The 14,916-nt window shown below is 40.3% G+C and overlaps 2 protein-coding genes across 2 annotated transcripts in view; both read left to right on the forward strand.

Moving 5' to 3' along the window:
- LOC115431255 (uncharacterized) overlaps positions 1–14,916 on the forward strand; it is a 202,326-nt gene that overhangs the window by 92,623 nt on the left and 94,787 nt on the right. The window lies entirely within an intron of this gene.
- Positions 2,238–12,146, forward strand: LOC115431275 (galectin-9-like). Its single transcript, XM_030151534.1, has 6 exons — positions 2,238–2,372; positions 4,125–4,213; positions 8,338–8,545; positions 9,529–9,648; positions 9,732–9,863; positions 12,039–12,146. Exons 1-6 carry the CDS (start codon positions 2,340–2,342, stop codon positions 12,129–12,131), a joined length of 675 nt encoding a protein of 224 aa, XP_030007394.1. The 5' UTR covers positions 2,238–2,339; the 3' UTR covers positions 12,132–12,146.

Consider the following 14,916-nt stretch of genomic DNA (forward strand, 5'->3'; position numbering starts at 1 on the left):
AACCTAACAAACAGAATGTAAAATAAACTACACGCACAATGTATTTGGAAGGAATGAAAGCAACAATAAACTATAAAGGAAAATCCATTAAAACCATTAAATCAAAATATGAATCCATTTAATTCAGAACAATGGTTATTAAATGTGGTTAAATTAACATTACAGACAGTAAAGATTCAAGTGGTAATCTCAGGACTTTTCTGCACGCTGTTCCATGTTGTAGGTACGGTGGCTTCGAGGTGCAACAGCCCCAAAAAATTATCCACTATAAGAAAAAAAAATAAAAAATTGTGTTTTATTTAAAATAAGTACCTGAAAAATAAACGTACCCCTTGAATAAAAATAAACTTGTATGAAAGAAAAATCAGTCTCCAAAAAAACAAGTTGTAATAAAAAATAAATTTGTACAAAGAAATAAAATAAACTTGTATGTTTTTTTGTGGGTTTTTTTGTGTTTTTTTTAAAATAATCTCCTTGAATATAACAGACTTCTACAAAGAAGTATCTCAGAATAAAATAGAGCAACGTCAAAAAATAAATTCAGTCAGGTTTTAAAACACTTGATAATAAATAGATATAATCCAAATAAAAAAAAAATTCCTTATTTATTTATTTATTTACTTATTTATTTATTTATCAAAATTAAAAGACCCTTATTTAATCGTTTAATCGCTTTGCAAACTATATAAATGTATATGTTTTTTAAATAACTTTATTTTTAGTGAACCACCCCCCCACTTCCTGTGGATTTGGCAAGGGTGTGGTTGTTGTGTGATGTCACTTCCTTAGCATTAGCCACATTAGCTGAAGACTTTAAACATTTTCAGCCCATGCTTTTATTTTTTTGTTGATGGCCTTAATTTTAAAGCCAGAGACCTTTCAGGTAAACAGTGCCCCCTTTAATTGAAAAGGTGGATTGTTGTTTTTTCTTTCTTTCTTTCTTTCTTTCTTTGATGAACATTATTTAAAAGTAAAGAGGTTTTCTTTTTAGGCGTATGAAATTTTAGGTCTGGTAGAGTTTCATACTGTCTTCCACTTACAGTTACTGTAGATGATTCATTTTATAGATAGATAGATAGATAGATAGATAGATAGATAGATAGATAGATAGATAGATAGATAGATAGATAGATAGATAGATAGATAGATAGATAGATAGATAGATAGAAATAGAGCAAAAATGTGGAAACAACTAAAAAGGTGCTAAAATTTCAAACACTACTAAATTGCAACAATAACAATTTATCCAAACAACAGGAAATGTGAATTTGAACTTTGTTTTTGTTGATATTTTTGCCAAAGTCACTTTTGTTCCTATAATGACTCTGTATTTGATATTTGTGGTTGTTGTTCAGTTGTACGTCTGTGTTTGGTGGGTGTGTCTTTTCTTTGGTTCTGGGGGGCGTAAACCCTCCCTACTGTCTAAACAGCCAAAAAGACACGTCATAGCAACGTCATGTGACGCTTCTGACCGAGGCTCCAGGAAGTATCTGAAAGTAGTAAAGCAGGTAAACAAACAACCACCCCTGGGATCTACAATAAATACCAACTTTTAGATTTTCAAACACTGTTTTTTTGTTTGTTTGTTTGTTTGTTTGTTTGTTTTTTGATAAATGCATTTTTTAAATAAGCAACTGCCTTTTTTTATGCAAATGATTTTAATTTTGGGGCAACATATTTTAAAACCTAATACTGAATTTAATTTTGTTGTCTATTTTATTTGAGAAGATTATTTAAAAAAAAAAAAAAAAAAAAAAAAGAAAAACTAAATATTATACAAGTTTATTTTATTTCTTTGTACAAATATATTTTATTACAAGTTTTTTTTTTATCATACAAGTTTATTTTATTTAAGGAGTATATTTATTTTTCAAATATTTCTTATTAATTTTTTTTTTTTTTTCTTATAGTGGATTATTTTATGTTTTTTTTTTTTGTTTTTTTTGTTTTTTTTTTTTTTTGGGGGGGGGGGGGGTGCTGTTGTCCATCTGGGCCCAGTAAAGTTTGTATGTAAGTGAAAAATGAAAATAAATAATTCATTCAAAAGACTAACTGAAGTGAATGAAAAACATATTTAAACTAAAATAAATAAATAAATAAACTTTTCATACACTTATTTTTAATTTGAATTCACTGATGTTTTGAAAATTAAAACTGAAGATCAAAACTTGAATTTTCAGTTTCAAATTTTGTTTTTCCAAGTGCATAATTTTTGGCCTCGGTATAACTCCATACAGCTGCAGCAGTTTAACACCGCCCACACCATGAAAACGAAACTTAACAGAGAAAAACTGAGCTGAGGTAAAAGTCAGACTGCAGAAGGTTCCTGAGCAGAGAGCATGGCCTTTCAACAGCAGCCCTTTTACAACCCTGTAAGTGTGGGTTTAAGTGTGTTTAAGTGTGTGTTTAAGTGTGTGTTTTAGTGTGTTTAAGTGTGGGTTTAAGTGGGTTTAAGTGTGTGTTTTAGTGTGTTTAAGTGTGTGTTTTAATGTGTTTAAGTGAGTGTTTTAATGTGTTTAAGTGTGTGTTTTAATGTGTGTAAGTGTGTGTTTTAATGTGTTTAAGTGTGTGTTTTAGTGTGTTTTAGTGTGTTTAAGCGTGTGTTTTAGTGTGTTTAAGTGTGTGTTTAAGTGTGTGTTTAAGTGTGTGTTTTAGTGTGTTTAAGTGTGTGTTTTAGTGTGTTTAAGTGTGTGTTTTAGTGTGTTTTAGTGTGTTTAAGTGTGTGTTTTAGTGTGTTTAAGTGTGTGTTTTAATGTGCTTAAGTGTGTGTTTAAGTGTGTGTTTTAGTGTGTTTAAGTGTGTGTTTTAGTGTGTTTTAGTGTGTTTAAGTGTGTGTTTTAGTGTGTTTAAGTGTGTGTTTTAATGTGCATAAGTGTGTGTTTAAGTGTGTGTTTTAATGTGCTTAAGTGTGTGTTTAAGTGTGTGTTTTAATGTGCTTAAGTGTGTGTTTAAGTGTGTGTTTTAATGTGTTTAAGTGTGTGTTTTAGTGTGTTTAAGTGTGGGTTTAAGTGGGTTTAAGTGTGTGTTTTAGTGTGTTTAAGTGTGTGTTTTAGTGTGTTTAAGTGTGGGTTTAAGTGGGTTTAAGTGTGTGTTTTAGTGTGTTTAAGTGTGTGTTTTAGTGTGTTTAAGTGTGTGTTTTAATGTGTTTAAGTGAGTGTTTTAATGTGTTTAAGTGTGTGTTTTAATGTGTGTAAGTGTGTGTTTTAATGTGTTTAAGTGTGTGTTTTAGTGTGTTTTAGTGTGTTTAAGCGTGTGTTTTAGTGTGTTTAAGTGTGTGTTTAAGTGTGTGTTTAAGTGTGTGTTTTAGTGTGTTTAAGTGTGTGTTTTAGTGTGTTTAAGTGTGTGTTTTAGTGTGTTTTAGTGTGTTTAAGTGTGTGTTTTAGTGTGTTTAAGTGTGTGTTTTAATGTGCTTAAGTGTGTGTTTAAGTGTGTGTTTTAGTGTGTTTAAGTGTGTGTTTTAGTGTGTTTTAGTGTGTTTAAGTGTGTGTTTTAGTGTGTTTAAGTGTGTGTTTTAATGTGCATAAGTGTGTGTTTAAGTGTGTGTTTTAATGTGCTTAAGTGTGTGTTTAAGTGTGTGTTTTAATGTGCTTAAGTGTGTGTTTAAGTGTGTGTTTTAATGTGTTTAAGTGTGTGTTTTAATGTGCTTAAGTGTGTGTTTAAGTGTGTGTTTTAATGTGCTTAAGTGTGTGTTTTAGTGTGTTTAAGTGTGTGTTTCAATGTGTTTCAGTGTGTGTTTTAGTGTGTTTCAGTGTTATTATTATTATTATTATTATTATTATTATTATTATTATTATTATTCATTATTAAAATAAAATTCCATTTTTGCTCTTATTGATGCTTGTTTACATTTTTAAAGTCTTTCTTCTCCAAATGGTGTGGACGGTTCTTGTGCTGGCCTAGTCCCAGTGTTCTGGTTCTGGTCCCAGTGTTCTGGTTCTGGTTCTGGTCTAGTCCCAGTGTTCTGGTTCTGGTTCTGGTTCTGGTCCCAGTGTTCTGGTTCTGGTCCCAGTGTTCTGGTTCTGGTTCTGGTCTAGTCCCAGTGTTCTGGTTCTGGTCCCAGTGTTCTGGTTCTGGTCCCAGTGTTCTGGTTCTGGATAATGAACGTTATGCTGTGTTTTTTCCAGAGGATCCCCTTCACCGGAGCCATCCATGGCGGTCTACAGGAGGGGAAGACCATCACAGTGAGTGGGCGGGTCCTCCCTGGAGCTGACAGGTCAGACACGCCCCCTCAGCGTCCTCAGCTGCTTCTGTAGTTCGTGTTAACTCCTCCATTCTAACCTCGTCGTACAGTTACCCACTCGTTTCACTTTCTTGTGACTGAATGTGGATGTGTGGGGTTAAGTCTAACCCTGCAGACCCTTTTTCTGTTTGGAAACAATGATGACGTAGAACGTATGCGCGCACATTTTGGCAACGAAAGTATAGCGGAGATAATCAGCTTGTCAAGTTATGCAAGGGGGTTATCGACTAAAGATCGCAAATGTGACCCGAACAAGTTGACTTTGACAAATGGTGTCGGACTGCCAGATCTGTGCTCTATTCAGGCTCCATCCTGGGGCCCCTTCCGTTCAACATCTACATGCTTCCACCTGCTCCGATCATAGAAAACAACTAAATAGATGATCAGAACTATGCAGATGACACACAGGTCTACAGGTGAACGTCCCCAGGTGACCACAGCCCCGTGCAGGCACTGGGTGAACGCATGGAGCAGAGGGTTCTACAGTTCAACAGAGAAAAAACTGAGGTAGTCCTTTTTGGACCCAAGGAGGACCGTCTGAAAATCTGCATGAAAACCTCAGACCAGGCCTGGAATCTGGGTGTTGTCCTGGATTCAGACCTGAATTTGAAAACCCACATACAAACAATTCCACAGTCAGCTTCCTGTCACCTCCAGAACAGTTCTAGGATTAAAGGACTGATGTCGCAGCAGGACCTGGAAAAACTAGTCCAGCATTTATCTGGAGTGGAGCTGATACTGGAACAGGATCTGCTCTGGTCCACCTGAAAAGTCTATCAGACCACTGCAGCTGATCCAGAATAAGACCACTAAGACCAAGAGACTGGACCACATCAGTCCAGTTCTCAGGTCTACACTGGACCACATCAGTCCAGTTCTCAGGTCTACACTGGACCACATCAGTCCAGTTCTCAGGTCTCTACACTGGACCACATCAGTCCAGTTCTCAGGTCTACACTGGACCACATCAGTCCAGTTCTCAGGTCTACACTGGACCACATCAGTCCAGTTCTCAGGTCTACACTGGTCCCTGTCTCTCTCAGAATAGACTTTAAATTCTCTTGCTTCATATAAAGCACTGAATGGTTTAGGCCCAAAATCCATCAGAGACCTTCTAGTCCAGTATGAACCATCCAGACCACTCAGGTGGTCTGGTGCAGGTCTGCTCTGGGTTCCAAAGTCAGAACTAAACCTGAAGAATCAGCGTTCAGTTTCTATGCTCCGTAGATCTGGAACAGACTACCAGAAAATATCAGGTCTGAGATCTGAGTCTGAGTTCTGTTCAGTCCAGGTTCCAGACTCACCTGTTCACTGGGTTCTGGTTCTGGTTCCAGACTCACCTGTTCACTGGGTTCTGGTTCTGGTTCCAGACTCACCTGTTCACTGGGTTCTGGTTCTGGTTCTGGTTCCAGACTCACCTGTTCACTGGGTTCTGGTTCTGGTTCCAGACTCAGCTGTTCACTGGGTTCTGGTTCTGGTTCTGGTTCCGGTTCCAGACTCAGCTGTACACTGGGTTCTGGTTCTGGTTCCACACTCAGCTGTTCACTGGGTTCTGGTTCTGGTTCTGGTTCCAGACTCAGCTGTACACTGGGTTCTGGTTCTGGTTCCACACTCAGCTGTTCACTGGGTTCTGGTTCTGGTTCTGGTTCCAGACTCACCTGTTCACTGGGTTCTGGTTCTGGTTCTGGTTCCAGACTCACCTGTTCACTGGGTTCTGGTTCTGGTTCCAGACTCACCTGTTCACTGGGTTCTGGTTCTGGTTCTGGTTCCAGACTCAGCTGTTCACTGGGTTCTGGTTCTGGTTCCAGACTCACCTGTTCACTGGGTTCTGGTTCTGGTTCTGGTTCCAGACTCACCTGTTCACTGGGTTCTGGTTCTGGTTCTGGTTCCACACTCACCTGTTCACTGGGTTCTGGTTCTGGTTCTGGTTCCAGACTCAGCTGTTCACTGGGTTCTGGTTCTGGTTCCAGACTCACCTGTTCACTGGGTTCTGGTTCTGGTTCTGGTTCCAGACTCACCTGTTCACTGGGTTCTGGTTCTGGTTCTGGTTCCACACTCACCTGTTCACTGGGTTCTGGTTCTGGTTCTGGTTCCAGACTCAGCTGTTCACTGCTGCCGCTGACTAAAAGGCTTTGGACTTTTTAAATGTTATATTCTCTTTCAAAACTCTGCACTGCAACTCTTCCTTTAATATGTGTGTGTTTTTATGTTTTTGGGTTTTGTGTGTTGTTTTCTTACTTGCTGTTTTTAACCCTCCGGTGTCCGGGTGTGCTTTTTGGCGTGTGTTGTGATCACTTTGCTTTGTTTGTTTGTTTGTTTGTTTGTTTGTTTGTTTGTTTGTTCATCTTCAGTGTAAAACTCTTCCACCCATCTTTCCCAGATCTTCCCCACAGATAGGCCTAGGCCCTGGGACCAACCCAGTCCATTTTGGTCCCAGTAGGACAAAGTTCAAGGTCACAGCAAGGTCACAACATCTACAGTTTTCCATCTGTCATCACTGAGACATTTTCCAAAATTCATCCAAAATTCAAATCGACTCTGATTCTCCTCCAGTTGGATCCACCTGTAGCTTAGAACAGTCTCTTGTATGTGGAACTAAATTGTCCACATCCACTGTGGAATGTGGACTCTGTGGACATTTACACTGAACACTGAAAATCCCATTTCCCACACATTTAAAATTAGAACTCAACTAATATTGATGTGAATTGAATTAGGGCTGAATGATATGGACAAAATTTTATATCTTGATATTCATGCCAGATATCTCGATATTGATACAATACGACTACGGGTTCGGTGAAAACCAAGCATTTTTCAGAAAAATCCAAACATCATAATACAAAAGAATGTGGAAAGTGCAGTTTTATTTATAAGAACTCACTGCCAGTCATCAACATTAACATAAAGAGCTAATAAATGACGTTTGTTGTGACTTTCAGAGCTGTACATGCAGGGCGAGCGCAGGGGAAATCTGTATCGTTTATATCATTGCTTTTTCGATATTAGTATCTTGAATGTTCATATCTAGATATCGATACAATAACGATATATCTTTCAGCCCTTAATTGAATCTAATTGGACAGACACATGACTGGTACCAAACTTCAACTTTGTACCAAATATGGTTCCGCTCCATTTCTCTTCCGTTACGCTCTGTTGACTTTTGTTATTTTTTATGCACCATTTTCAAAAAATCATAAAAAATGCACTTTGTGGAATATCATTATGAAATTTGTTTTGCACATCCATAGTTTAAACCAGGTCTGTCAAACTCATGTTAGTTCAGTTCCACATACAGCCCAACATGACCTGCAGGGCCGGATCATTCAAATAACATAATAATACATAAATAATATCAGTTCCAAAATCTGTATGTCTAATTTCTATGTTTTAGAGTAAAAAAAGTAAGATTATATTTTCAAAATTTCAACGTCCTTTAAAAAAATGTGGAGAGACATGAACAACCATGACCAAAATGAAATTTATTCAGAAAAAAAAGTGCAATCGTAACAATTTATGCCATTATTTGGCCTCAGCTTCTCATTTTCACATGTTCATTATAACATACAGATCCCAGTGGATCTACAAACACACCAAACATTTAAGAACAGACAGAATATTGGTACAATTACTCTGAATTCTCTTCAGACATTTCAGGTTGTTCATAGTTGTTCAGGTTTTTCACAGTTTTTGTAAAAGGTTAGTTTGTAAATGTTAACATTTTTGAATAATTTTATTTTTTTTTACGCTAAAACAAAGAGAAAATGTTGTGGTTTTCATTATTTATACTTTATTATGATAGTATTTTACTGCTCTGACCCACTCTAGATGGAAATGACCTAAATTATTTTAACATCCTTGATTGTTCATATCAGTGTAATTTTTGCGTTTCACTAATTCATCCTGCGGGCCGGACTGGACCCTTTGGCGGGCCGGTTTTGGCCCCCGGGTTTGACACCCCTGGTTTAAACAGAAATAGTCGATCCACACATGCACAGCGTTCGGGGTGCTTGGCGGAGGTTTGCGTTCTGTGAACACTTGTTCCACCAGTGTTTCCGTTCAAACCAGTGTGTGTTGTCTTGTGTTTGGTGCAGGTTCGCTGTGAACTTACAGTGCGGGTCCAAACCCAACGCAGACATCGCTCTGCACGTTAACCCTCGCTACGACAGCGGTCCGGCTGTAGTGGTCACCAACACCCTGCAGAGGGGCAGCTGGGGCGTGGAGGAGAGGAAGCCCAACTCCCACCTGCCCTCTGGATCACCCTTCAACCTGGTGATCACCGTCACCCAACATGCCTTCCAGGTGACTGCCTTCATGTGCTCATTTTTGGACACTCTCAGTTTGGCCTTGGATCTCATTCAGTTACATCTCAGTGGATGTTTTAAGGCAGTGGTGTCGAACTCATTTTAGTTCAGTTCCACGTTCAGCTAAATCTGATGTGAACTGGGCTGGACCAGTCAGATAATCGAACAGTCGGGGGGTTTTCTGAACCGGGGAACAGCGGCGCTGCGCCCTCATACTTTCAGCTAGCGCCCCGTTACCGAAGTTTACAACAGAATTACACTTCTAACAGAAGAATAAGTTACTCTTCGATTGGTTGTAGGGGTGAAATGATTCCTCGAGTAATTCGAGTACCTCGATTACAAAAAATGATCAAGGAATATTCTCTGCCTGGAGGAATCGCTTATTTAATTGTAAAGCTCAAATTAATTAATTAATGCCTTATATGTTTGATACTTACATGAAATACTAAGTTGAAAGTAATTCAGTTTTATTTATTTGTATTTGTATTTGCCTCTCTGGAAATGTTTCTAGTCAAGAAAATACATTTTGTTGCGTATGCACAACATGAATGTAACAAATAAAACTGTTAATGATCAAAAAAAAAAAAAAAAAAAAGGAAACCATTGGTCCTTCGTTATTCAGTGAAATACCTTATTTCCTCTTCTGTATTTAGAATTGCTCTTTAACCAAGCAAAAATAAGTTTTATCCGATTACTCAATTAATCGAAGGAATTTGCAGTAGAATACTCGAATACTAAAATGTTCGATAGCTGCAGGCTTAATTGGTTGCTTTAAAAAATTGCAGGAGGGCCACTAGAGTTCCAGTATCCCTCTCAGATAGTCTCAGAATGTTCCATTTTTACCTCCATTTTTCAAAAGGGAACCCCCCCCCCCTTGGCTCTCTGGCCTACCTGTGCTCCCTCTTACTAATTTTTTCTAGAAAAACCCCTGAAAAGTATCCCACCCTGATAAATAATTGTGTTTGAATGTGCTGTCTGTAGCTGAGTGTCAATGGAATCCATCTGATGAATTATGGACACCGGATTCCATTCCATCGGGTCGACACCATCTCCGTATCTGGCACAGTGGAAGTTTCTGCCATCACTTTCCAGAACCCCATGGTGAGGATAAGTGTCCTTAACCCAGTCCTTATGGGGGGGGGGTGCACAGTGGGATTAACGTTGTGCTTTGTTGCCCTGCACAGCCGGCGTTTCCTTCGCAGCCTGCCTTCGGTGCAGCTGTAGCCTTCCCCGCCCACTCTGCCTACCCCTCTGGTCCGGCCTTCCCGCCTCAGCCTGGATTCCCTGCTCAGCCCGGTTTTATTCCAGCAGCGCCGGTGAGTATCAGCCTCATGACTTTTACAGCTGCAACTCCAAACCACACAAACAGGAAGCAGTCCATTATCCTACTTTCCAGGCTATAAACCGCTACTTTTGTCTCGCTCTTTGAACCCTGCGGCTTATCCGACGACACGGCTCGAGTATAGATTTTTACAGGCTAACGTCCTCCAGGGGGCGCTGTAGTAGGAAGAGCAAAAGCCAGACAGATGAGTGGAAGAGGGGATGAAGAGGAGAAGTTTGAAGCTTAACTTTCAACTATCATGTTGCACAAACCCTCATCAGTGTTATTGTCGTTAACGAAAACTAACGATGCGACGAACACTAGAATTGGAAAAACATTTTCGTTAACTGAAATAAATAAAAACTATAATTAAAAGAAAAAAACGATAACTAACTGAAACTGTATTGTGTGTTTATAAAACTAAGTAAAACGGATAAAAATTTTGGATGAAATTCCCTTCGTTTTCATCTTTGTCAATGTCAGATTGATGTTCAATGGATTTCTTTGTCTCTCTCAGTTTTCTGTGCTGTCTCCATACGACACTTTTTGCTCCGTCACTTGTGTTCACTGTGGTTTCCAGTCGTCTTCTGGTCCCCACTCTACCTGGAAACATGCAGACTAAAGCAGCAGAGTCCTGTCTGGGATTGATTTGAATAGGAGCACAGAGAAGAAGAGAAAAGAGACCACTGAACTACAACTGAACTACATCTGAACTACATCTGAACTAAAACTAAACTACAACTGAACTACAACTAAACTACATCTGAACTACATCTGAACTAAAACTAAACTACAACTGAACTACAACTGAACTAAAACTGAACTAAAACTGAACTACAACTAAACTACAACTGAACTACAACTGAACTACAACTGAACTACAACTAAACTACAACTGAACTACAACTAAACTACAACTGAACTACAACTGAACTACAACTGAACTACAACTAAGCATTTAGAAAAAAAATCGGACCAGTGTCCCTGTATCTTACCGGCCAAATTCAAAGCTTTGGGAAATGTATCCAGATCCATTTATTCTCCCCCAGTTCTGTGTATTTATTCTGTTACAGAAATAGTCCATGTTTGGGTCATCTCCCCATCAGGGCTGGACGGTAAAAATTTCAACTTGATATCTTTTATATTTACTGAGTTTTTGCATGGATCCACTTTCTGTCTCTTATAATGGGGAAATTTTTCAAAGTGGCACCAAATCCAGAATCAGATCCAGATGGAAATAATTTCACTACCTTGTGTTGACATCTTCATACAGAAGCTGTATGCCAAGTTTGAAGTCAATCAGAACCGGAGTTTCAGAGAAAAAGATGATTGAAATGTTTTCCCCATAAGAGCCCATGTTAAATTTTGCGTCAGTTCCAGATCCAGAAGCAGATCCTGATCAGCATGTGGACATTATGTTTGGGTCATCTCCCCATCAGGGCTGGACTGGAGACATTTACACTGGAGATCATTTAGATTTACTGAGTTATGCATCCATCCACTTCCTATCTCTGATAATGGGGACATTTTTCAAAGTTGCACCAAACCACGGACAAAACCACCGGGACCACATGAACAGGACAAAACCACCGGGACCACATGAACAGGACAAAACCACCGGGACCACATGAACTGGACAAAACCACTGGGACCACATGAACAGGACAAAACAACCGGGACCACATGAACAGGACAAAACCACCAGGACCACATGAACAGGGACAAAACCACCAGAACCACATGAACAGGGACAAAACCACCAGAACCACATGAACAGGGACAAAACCACCAGGACCACATGAACAGGGACAAAACCACCAGGACCACATGAACAGGACAAAACCACCAGGACCACATGAACAGGGACAAAACCAGTCCATGGGTTTACAGTCCACTGGTCCACTCTACTTCTAGATCCAAACGACTCCAAAACCACCTCATGAGAGCGGAAAAACTTTTTGCGATCTTTGACCGTTTTTGCGACATTTGGTTTGGTTTTTGCGACAGTTTCCGTTATCACTTTTGTATTGTGTCATTTACATTTTGTGCATTTCTGAGGGTCATGGAAACCCAGCTAGTGGGACGACACTTGTTGAGTCCAGATATTTTCAGAATTTGTCTGAGTTCGATGTAAACATCTGTAAACATGACTTCCATTCCTATCATTCAGGCCTACGTTGCATTCCCAAAAAACCCCAGACGAAGGCAGAGTAAGCCTAAGAAGGAGGTAAACCATGCGACCTGGAACACTGGGGTCAGCTGATACGAATCACCAATCGGTACAAAAGCAGAAGAAGTTGAGTCATTCAGGAGCAAAGACGAACCAGAGAGTTGGGTTCAAGTTCGGTTCCTCATTTGGAATTTCCATATTTCATCGTCTGGCGAAGCTGCAGTGTTTCAGTTTTTCAGAACGGAAAAAAGTCTCTTGGATTAGAGACGTAACGTTTTCAAAAGAGCCAAACTAGTCCAGTTGAACCGAGACGACGAACATCAGAGTGGAAGTCTTCTTTGTGCTGGTCCACCTCTCTGAGCCGGGGCTGACCTGGGTTCACCGTCACACACTGGAATCATGTGTTTGCTCCTGAATGACACTCGCATTTGGTTCGTTAACAGTTAAATTTGACAGAATCATGAAGGGTGGTGGTGTAGAGTTTAGCACTGTCACCTCACAGCAACCACATCCAGGGTTCCACTGGTGGGGGGGGCATGGCCGTCTTAACAGCATCATGAGCCCGGGCAAAGCAGTGTACTGGGGCCCCTACAACACAGGTGTCAAACATGCGGCCCGGGGGCCGAATCCAGCCCCTGGGATGAATTTATGAAATGGAAAAATTACACTTCAGATGTTAACGATCAATGGTGTCAAATCATTTTAATTCAGGTTCCACATACACACACATACAGTCCCAACTGGATTTGAAGGGGGTCAGAACCAGTTAAATATTATCAGAATAACCCATAAATAATGACAACCCCAAATTTTCTCTTTGTTTTTTGGTGTAAAAAAGTTAAATTACATGAAATGTTTACATTAACCAAACTATATATATATATATATATATATATATATATATATATATATGTGTGTGTATATATATGTATATATATATATGTATATATACATATATATGTATATGTATGTATACACACACACACATAAAATGGAAAAATTTGAGTCCAAAATAAAAAAAATTAATATATATATATGTATGTGTATATATATATATATATATATAATATATATATATATATATATATATATATATATATATATATATATATATATATTTAAAATATGTGAGAAAAGCAGAAAAGAACTTAAATGAGCCATTAGTGAAGGACCTATGGGCCTTCTGTGGGTATGTGTCATATATGATACAAGGGGCATTGAAGGGTTAACATACACAGATAAGCATGGGGCCCCTGTGGGGGGTGGGGGGGGCCCATCAGGCCCATGCGTTAAGACGGCCCCTGTGTGTGGGGTCTGCATGTTCTCCCTGTGTCTGCATGGCTTCTGTCTGGTTCTATCAGGTTGGTGTCTGGTCTGTCTGGGATCGGGGCATGTGGGGGGGGGGGGTGTGGTCCTGTTTGGCTAACAGACCAGCAGCAGGCCATGTCGTCCTCTGTGTGTAAAGTGATGCTACTGCTGCGTCTGTGTTCAGGTGGTTCCGTACCAGAGCATCATCAGCGGTGGACTGACGCCTGGCAGGACCATCACCATCCAGGGGACGGTCCACCCAGCCGCAACCAGGTCTGGACCGCATTTCTACAACTACTGTTCAGATTTGGCTTTTTACAGCGTACGTTCAAGGTTTAAAGGGGAACTATGGAACATTTCTACCTTAATTAAACACCTTCAGAGTTCCACTGATGGTTAAGTGTCTCATTAGGGGGATGATGGAAGCCTTTGCCCCTCCCACTAGACCTCTAGGGCTGAATACGCCACTTCCAACCTGTCTGCCTCCGTCCGCTAGCCCACATCTCATCTCTCGCGAGAAACGTCACAGTTTCCGGCACATTGACACAAACGCGCCCCCAGCCAGGCTCCGCCCCCTAGATATAAAAACAAGCCAGCCACGCCTTCATTTCACAGGCGTTACCACAGCAGAGCCGCCCAGAGAAAAGAGGTGGGCGTGGTCAGAGGATGGAGGAAGAAGAAAGAGGGAGTGGCCAAGAGAAATGTCATGTGAAACCCTCGGTCTGACTTATCAGGTCCACTACTGCCCCCCCAGTGGTCTGACTTATCAGGTCCACTACTGCCCCCCCAGTGGTCTGACTTATCAGGTCCACTACTGCCCCCAGTGGTCTGACTTATCAGGTCCACTACTGCCCCCCCAGTGGTCTGACTTATCAGGTCCACTACTGCCCCCCAGTGGTCTGACTTATCAGGTCCACTACTGCCCCCAGTGGTCTGACTTATCAGTGCATGGCAACGACAGACAGATGACCAACTGATGACCCCCCCCGGGTCTTCACAGACCTCACCCTGTGTACGTGTGGGACAGATCAGGTCGGTGGACAGACATTTGAGTTTCCAATCATTTGACATTAGTTCGAAATCGCTACGATGAACAGAACTGAAGTTGTTAACGCTAAACACATTTTAAATACGTTACCATAGCAACGGGACGTCACGCAACCTAGAGTTTCTAAATTGGTCATATGAGATGGACGTGGAACACAGATGTACTATAGATATTGGTTTGATCAGATCAATATTGGTGATATTACAGCCATTGGAAATGTCGGAAAACTGAGTTTTACTGCCCCCCCCCCCCCCCCCGATATTTACCCCGGGGCGCTAGCGAGGGTGTGGCCCTTTTGACATCATGATGCATACCATTGGATGGAGAACGGAAAAATGAACAATTTGGCTTCAGTTTGAAGTTGATACGATGATTTTGACAGAAGTTATGGTGAAATGTCCGTTTTTGAACTTCAGTCTGATATTGGAAAAAAAACTAATCAGGTCGACGAGGAGAACATGGACAAACATTAGGACATGGTTTGATATTAATGATGATAGAAAGTGACGGCTAGTGCACAGA

Source organism: Sphaeramia orbicularis, chromosome 13 (genome assembly GCF_902148855.1).
Source record: "Sphaeramia orbicularis chromosome 13, fSphaOr1.1, whole genome shotgun sequence".
NCBI classification, from domain to species: domain Eukaryota; kingdom Metazoa; phylum Chordata; class Actinopteri; order Kurtiformes; family Apogonidae; genus Sphaeramia; species Sphaeramia orbicularis.